General features: G+C 35.9%; 1 protein-coding gene across 1 annotated transcript in view; it reads right to left on the bottom strand.

Moving 5' to 3' along the window:
* Positions 1-3,339: 3,339 nt before the first annotated feature.
* The window catches only part of LOC126263311 (uncharacterized), a gene marked incomplete at its 5' end in the record, with an annotated part of 175,224 nt that continues 169,928 nt past the window's right edge, over positions 3,340-8,635 (bottom strand). The window contains one exon of the mRNA XM_049960400.1: positions 3,340-8,092. Coding sequence (XP_049816357.1) covers positions 7,931-8,092 — 162 coding nt within the window. The remainder of the gene's footprint in view (positions 8,093-8,635) is intronic.

The following is an 8,635-nucleotide window of genomic DNA, read 5'->3' as shown; positions in this document are numbered from 1 at the left end:
CGTTGCAAGGCATCTCAGATATGCTCAATAATCTGCATTTTCAACTTTTCGCATCATGATGAATAGTTCATTAAATTGCGAGCATGCAGCCATGCAAACAAAATTTCTTCTACTGATATTTCAGTAGAATATTGTCTGGCCATCTTCAGAGTAAGTCACAAGGCTGACGACAAGGTGCCAAGCGCAGCCTTATATTCTCCATTGTGGCAGCAGGTGCCTGCGAGTTACAGACACTGGTTGGCAATAAAGAGATATGTCTCTGGTGAAGGCGTACGGACATTTGATTTGCTTATCAATGTATGTTCAGTGGCGATGAAACCATGATGACTTCTCTGCAGTTTAATTATCCCAAGAGCCAGATACCATGCCTTGTCCAGATTAAAACCATTATCTCTATTTATCAAATTTTTAGCTAATCTACTTTCTATAGCTTCCTTGAAGACAGAATCCCAAAAGGAAAAGGAGGAAAAGGTGGATGTTAGAATCTTCACATCACTGTAGTTCATGGAATGCCCTGTATCAATACAATGTGCAGCCACAGATGACTTGTCTGGCTGTGACAAGCATGTGTATCTTCGACGTTCCACACATTTCTCATGAATGGTGCATGTTGTCTGACCTATGTATGACTTCTCACAATTTCCACAAGGAATCTGATACACACCCACCTAATGATGTATAAATCATCCTTTACAGAGCCGAGTAAAGCTGCAATCTTTGTGGGGGGCCAGAAGATCACCTTAACACAGCGTTTCTCAAGAATACGGCCTATCTTCGAAGGAAGAGCACCCACATTGGGCAAAAATGCACTTGATCTGAAGGAATTACTATCTTCTTTCCCATCACATACCTGCATTCTAGGTTTGACACTGAATGGTGTATGAGTTTGTTGTGGAGAAAATCCATTCGCTTTAAAAATGCTCTTGAGGTATATGAGCTCTTCTTGCAAATTATCTTTATCAGATATACAGTGCATCCTACACACTAAGGTCTTAGGGACACCTGTTGTCTGTAAAGGGTGATAGCAGCTACTCGTATGTAGATATAGATTTGTATGTGTAGGTTTATGATATACAGCATGTGCTAATGTTCCATCAACTTTACAGTGAACAACAACATCCAAAAAGGGGAGGCAGCCGTCTTTTTCTATTTCCATAGTAAATTTGATACTAGCATGGATAGAATTCACACGCTCAAAAAATCGATGTAATTTAGCCATCCCATGAACCATGCTACAAGTGTGTCATCCACGTACCTCCAGAAGACCGTTGGTTTAAAACTTGCTGAGTCCAGTGCCTTGTCCTTGAAGTCTTCCATAAATAAATTGGCTACCAGAGGGGAGAGGATGTTTCCCATAGCAATTCCATCAACTTGCTCATAAAATTCAACATTAGACTGGACATATGATGACAAAAGCACATGTTCAAATAAGGCAATGATGTTCTTCTCAAAATGTTGGCTGATAAGAGATAAAGAATTCTTTAGAGGTATCTTGGTATATAATGATACCACGTCAAAACTAATGAGCAATCTGTACTATTTAGCCTGACATTGCTGAGTTTGAGAATACGAATGTGGTGACTACATTTTGCTACCAATAAGCTCCTTGAGTTTCTTATTGAAGTGCCAGAATCATGGAGTTGTTCCAAAATTTGCAACGCTGGTTCACTCTGTCAAGAATCCTGCAGTAAATAGACTTTTACACAGGGCTGGTTCTGCTATTATCAGAGAAAGAATTCATTTTACTCTTTGGAAGTTGGACATCATTTCTGAACACCTGTGTCATCTGCATTTGAAGACAGCAGCTGTTTTATCTCCCGACTCATGGAACTGGATTGATGGCACAACATGGGCTAAGTCTGACTGGGTTCGTGAAGTGGCTACAGAAAGACAGATTGCCAAGTATAGCCGATTAGACCAGCCTTCTGAGGTGGACTCTGTTATCCAACACCCTCTCATAAATTTGATGAGTAATGATCTGGATGAAGCTACGTTATCTGTCCTAGGTAAAGGGCTAAATTTTGCCCCTACTCCAAAGAGTACAGCCATATTCAGACATGTCAGAGGTCCAATATCACTCCAACTGCACATGCTGCACACCATTACAGAGCCTCCGTCAGCTTGAACAGTCTCCTGCTGACATGCATGGTCCATGGGAGGTTGTCTCCATACCTGTACACTTCCATCCAATCAATACAATTTGAAATGAGACACATCCAACCAGACAACATGTTTCCAGTCATCAAAAGTCTAATGTCAGTCTTAACTGCCCCAGGTGAGGTGTAAAGCTTTGCATCATGCAGTCATCAAGGGTACATGAGTGGGCCTTTGGCTCCAAAACCCATGTCAATGATGTTTCTTAGATGGTTCAGATGCTGACGCTTGTTGAGGCCCAGCATTGAAATCTGAAGTAATTCATGGAAGGGTTGCACTTCTGTCATGTTGAATGATTTTCTTCAGTCGTCATTGATCCTGTTCTTGCAGGACATTTTTGCGGACGCAGTGATGTCAGATATTTGATGTTTTACTGAATTCCTGATATTCATGGTACACTCATGAAATGGCCATGCGGGAAAATCCCCACTTCATCGCTACCTCAGAGATGCTGTGACCCATCATTCATGCGCCAACTGTAACACACGTTCAAACTCACATCTTGATAACCTGCCCCTGTAGCAGCAGTAACTGATCTAATAACAGTGCCAGCCACTTGTTGTCTTATATTGGTATTGCCGACTACAGCACCATATTCTGCCTGTTTACATATCTCTGTATTTGAATATGCATGTCTGTACCAGCTTCTTTGGTGCTTCAGTGTATAATGTCAAAGAATATTGGTCAAATTAATTATGTGAAGTACTTTAAGTTACACCTCTGTTTTGTTGACCGCATATGTCAATGTTTGGTACACTAATTGCTTTGTCCTTATGCTTACTATATGGTGATCAGCTATCATTTGCTATCCTAGTGGGTTACACATAGCCTTTTCTATGTAAAGTGTTTATTGTCTTTCTATATATGCAACAGCTGTGAAGAGTTTAAATGTAAAATGTTGTCCACCATGTCAGAAATTATGATGCCATGGTGAGTAATATTAATCTTTTTTGTAAGTGTTACTTTGTGTACAGCCTATAACCTAATGATGTATGTCCATAAACTTCTGTAACTGATTTTGCCTTTTCACTGATACAGATACCAATAACATAGTGTATTAGTGAAACTGGTAGTAATAATAAAAAATTATTAATACAGCTCTGTGTCATGGATTTTTTAAATACACTACCACTATTTGATGTCACCTGCAAAAAATTTTCAAAATAATGATAATAATAATAATAATATAATAGCTTCATAGCTTTATTTCTTAGAAAATACAATCATCATAAACATTTTACAGCAGTGTGGTTTGACTGCTATGGAACAAGAAAGGGTACTAATTTGCTTACACTTAGGTTTAAATACATGAATAATAAAACTGTCAACATACATATATATATTTTTTATAAGCAGAAATAATTTATAAGTATTAACTGCAGTTTAAAAACTACTTTGCATTGTCATAGCAAAAATATATCCTTTGGTCAAGTAAGTACCTCTCATTTTAAGAATGTTGTTCAGTCTTTCAAAGCTGGTGAAGCAGTTAGTTATACAACATAACATAGATGATAGCAGTGCACTTGATTAGATAAAGATATCTAGGCACTGCTTCTCAAGAACATACATTACTTGAGTTATTATTTAACACAATATGCTGTAGTTGTTAAATATGGATAAAGTGATGGAAGAACAGCTATTTCTCTGTTGCATACACTTCAGAGACTTCTGTTTCCTTGGCTAGTAAACAAGTGATCATAATAAAACATAAGCTTAATATCAGTTGCCCTATATTCACAGAAATCATCAATTACTGCAACATAAATATACACATATTCTGAATCCTGTAGAAAATAATAGTTGCTTTAACCACTGAAATGGCATTTTAAGCAATAAAATTCACTCTCTTAAAGCCCTGTTTTTGTAACTGTACATTATTCATAACAAAATTCCCAAATTTCCGTGCTATCACTCATCCTGTTTTGGTTTTTGTACAAAATATAAAAGAGAAATCAAGACACAGATATGGAATCTGCCTTATTGTTTATGCAATGGAACAGAACATTGGCTAAAATATATAGTCATTATTTTGGTAAGAGGGTTAGCATGTTACACAATTTGCAACATTAAGATCTATGAAAATCTGTTGTACAAACTTTAGAAATTAAATACTTTGGGATTAAAGGAGACCACTCATTGAAAAGTGGAAGTGTTGAGTTGTTGATAGCTACAAACAAAGGAAAGATATGTTGCTAGCTTTTAATGTTATCCCTTGAGGAACTAGTGGCTCTCTATCTTGTCTCTCTCTCTCTCTCTCTCTCTCTCTCTCTCTCTGTGTGTGTGTGTGTGTGTGTGTGTGTGTGTGTGTGTGTGTGTGTGTGTGTCTTTTACTCTAGCTTGTCAAAGAACATCAATATCTCCAAAAGCTACCTAAGGTTTCTTTCTGTTGTGTGTGTGTGTGTGTGTATGGATAACTCAATACATCTGCTTTTCAATGAGTGGTCTCCTCCAATCCAAAAGTATTTATGTTCTACATTCTACAAGAACTTTCCTACAACATTTAAACTTCATTAATTGTCATGAATGGTCAAAAGTGAATTCTTTTTATATAAAAAAAGAGACAAATTAGACACAAACATAAATAAAGCCTTTACAAATACATAATGGTATCTACAGTTTATCATACAAAACAGTTCAATGAAATATAGTTCGTACTGTGTAACATGGAAAAATAGTTATTAAAAAAATTTGGACAAGTGCAGTATAGTCATGGATAGTAACTCCAGGTGATACTATCTCAAAACAGAAAAATCATGCATGAAAGAACAATACTGTAATTCTTTGGCATGAATATATCAAAAGTTGAGGCAAGATGATGATATGAAGCTGTATCAGACAACTATAACGACATTACACAATAATTCACATAAAGTAACTGACAGTATATAAATTAGATTCCTCCATCATAAAGCAAGCAAAGGCACTAGTTCCAAGCAGTGGTTGCAAACATGAATAATCAAAGAGCACCATACAGTAGAAAGACTAAAAGCTATAAACATTTTATTTTAGTTCACAATGAAATATATTTTTAACAAAATACAGGAATGGTCACCACATATTAAAATAATATTACTCATGTAAAAAGAACTTCCATATTACTAGATACATTTGGGTTCCCTCATCAAAGTAATAGCTAAACCATTTAAAATTCTTCAGCATGATGACTATCGTTCAAATACCATGTCTTGTTAAATTTGAGATATATAGTTAAAACTGCAATTTTTCAACAGAAAAAATTCTTTTGTTGACAACAACTGGCACCAAATGAAAATGTTTTCACGTTCAGTGACAGAAAGTCTTACACATTCAGTTTAGCTCTGTATCCCTACCATTTTACACTGTTAAATGTTAGATAATCCCATGACAGAAACCATAACTTTTTTAAATCAGTAATGTTTATGCCTGCAGACTATTACTCCTCCATTCCTCATCCCTGTGAGGATGAGAAAACCAGTGACTCAAAATAATCTGTTCAGTTTTTACTAAAGACCAGCAGGCAACAACATGAACATTTTGGTATCGGAAAGGAATAGAAGTTGTATTTTAACCAAGGATTCATTTGAACAGACTCACATTGCTTCCATGGTTCATCCAGTAAATATATACAAATTTTATTTCTATAATTAACTGTTTTTTTCCATGATTACTATAAGATGCAAGGACATATCATTAAGTGTAGAAGTCTGTTGTAATTTAAAAGCAGTTCTAATTGCACAATCCAGTATTGCCATAACCTCTTTCGAGTAGTGACTGCTCATAATCAGGTTTCTACAAAATGTTACTTTTAATGAATGTCTGAACAATGAGTGTACTTCTAGAATAGTTATGAAGCATACAACAGGAAATTTTTGTAGAGCAATGTACTGTGTTGTGCTGAAAAGATATACCACTTTCAAAAATGTTTATTCAGTCAACAAAATCACACAGTTATTCCATTGTATCGAATTCAGTTTTGAACCTGAACATGTAATAACTTGTTAATATACTGACATGCTAGTAATTATAATCTGAATATGATTGCTGCAACAATCACAACAGTAATTCAGTGCAGTCACTGTGTAATTTTATTAATTGAAAAACTACATTTCAAAAAATAGGAGGAATTACAGTTTCTTCCGCACATATTGAGTCTGAGGAGCATGGGCTCACAGTGTCTAGTGCAGATTCTGCATCTTTAACTAGTACATTTGTATGCAACTGTGTGCTTCAGGAATACTTATTCTAGAGAGACTTCTTTCACCACAACTCATTAAAGGTAGGACATTTCACGGAAAGCTGGTGATGACTACTTAGTAATTTGTAAAAAATTGTCTCAGTCACATTTACTTGGTGCAGCAGAAGTCTCTGCTCAACAGTTGAGGGATATGTTTCAGTATTACCTCAATGCCCTAATTAATTCTGCTTCAGATCTGTCTGATGATGGTCTGCTGATTGAACGTGCTCACAACAATAAGTGAACATGAGTGAGATTGTTTATACAATCAGTGTATAGCAACTGCTGCAGTTCTGAAGACATTAAGTGTAGAATTATTGACTAAACATTCACTGAAACCAGTCATGGCAAAAAGGCATTATGCTACTGTAACTGTTTAGTCACTATATTTTGTAATTTGATCACTTCCTATTAATCCAGTTTTCTTTTTATAAGATTGTGGTTATGTAAGATGATGAAAAAGGGAGCTCTAACTATTAAAAACAGGATAAATTTAAGTTCTGTTTGTCCTCAATTTGTTTTTATAAAAATCCTCTTTCTTCAAGTCACACCCATCTGTAAGATACAGAATCTAGCATCCAGCAGCATGAACTCTCCTTATAATCTGCAAGATACAGACACTCGTGTTATTACTAGACTGCTAACAAAGAATAGCAAATCTAAGTTTTCTAGAGAGTAACCATGATCATGAAGCCAGATTTAACAGTCAATAAATTCTTTTGTGCTGTTTCAGTCTTATGAAAACACACACACACAGTAAAATTTTAATCTGCAGCAAAGAACACATCTTTATATTACCTGACTGATATCGAGTACCCCAGTGGACGTAACAACTAGCACTAAAAATGCTCCATTTACTTTCTTATACAGTCAGGCTCCCAACAGGTAATCCAGTTGATCTTGCCTCACATGAGAGGTTTCAAAAGTAAAGAAAAGATATCTATAGGCAGCTAATGAGTAATAGGAATATCCTAACTTGAACTAAATTAAAATGGCTCATACACAAGCAAAATGATCATACATATTTTTATGGTGATCTCAACATTAAAATTCCTTAAGCTTACATACTATTTTCTTTAAAACCATCAATTTTTATTCTGCATAAATTCTCTCTAATAGTTAATCTCATGGAACAGTATAAACTCAGTATGCTTGCAATGACAGTTGCTATTTTGGAATGAAATAAAGCTCTGTCTATCCAAATCTGCAATCCTTTACTCTTGACAACATTTCTAATATCATCACGAAACTTGTCTCCCACATTACAGCTTTAAACATTGGAAGGCAACACCTAGAGTAAAAATTATGAGTATATTATTCACACTTCAATCACTTTGAGGCAAAAATCTATTCCCTTGCTTTATGAAATAAGTACAGAAAAATCCTCTGCGAAAATCTCTCTAGTCTTGCTGTTGCAGGTGCCTCCCACAGTTCACAATAAGTTAAATTAATCCATGAAATTATTCATTTCCTGTTGTAATAATACTCCAAGGACTGATGGGAACAGTAATATTTACATGTAATTTCAAATCACATGTTATGGAGGTGTGATGTTCCTTCTTTCTAGTCACTGTCCGGTGGCTGTCCACCTCCACTAGTGGTTGCCTTGAGCATGCGACGTGCGTATTCACTCACATGCAACACACCCCACACAGAACTTGCAATGTGGAGGTTTCTAGCGCAGACTCTGTCACTGTTGATACTTGCCGTATGAAGCTCAGTGATCTGAAAATTATAATTACAGTTGTTAAATATGTTTCCTCTCTGTTTGGCAATGATTCCACAATTCCATGCATTTATCATATTAAAAATACAGGGTGTCCACATGAAACCTTCTTGATTTCCTAATGCAATTTTAAAAACTTGTGATACAGGTAATAGGGTTTGCAGCATCATATAAAGCAAATCAGAAAGTCTGTGCAGATCTATTCCAAATGAGTCTTTTCATTTTGTTTCAAGTGCTATAATTACTAGAAATGGCTACAGATCAAAGGTAGCCCATTGCATGTTGTGATATGTGGAAATGAAATCACCCATTGCTGTCCAAAGAAATTTCAGATGTGAATTTCAAGATGTTAAGGTGATTAAGGCTTGGTATGACAAGTTTCTAGCTACTGGGAGTGTAAACAGACAGTCATGTTGCTGTAGAAAATCCACATTTGATGAACTGCTAGAGGACATCAGAGAGACCTACCAAAGAAGCCCATCAAAGTCACTTTACCAAGCATCATGTGAGCTGAGCATCCCTCACTGAACAGTTCACAGGGT

The sequence above is a fragment of the Schistocerca nitens genome, chromosome 6 (genome assembly GCF_023898315.1).
Source record: "Schistocerca nitens isolate TAMUIC-IGC-003100 chromosome 6, iqSchNite1.1, whole genome shotgun sequence".
NCBI classification, from domain to species: Eukaryota; Metazoa; Arthropoda; class Insecta; order Orthoptera; family Acrididae; genus Schistocerca; species Schistocerca nitens.
The sequence above is the reverse complement of the archived record's forward strand: the minus strand, read 5'-3'. Positions and strand labels throughout refer to the sequence as shown.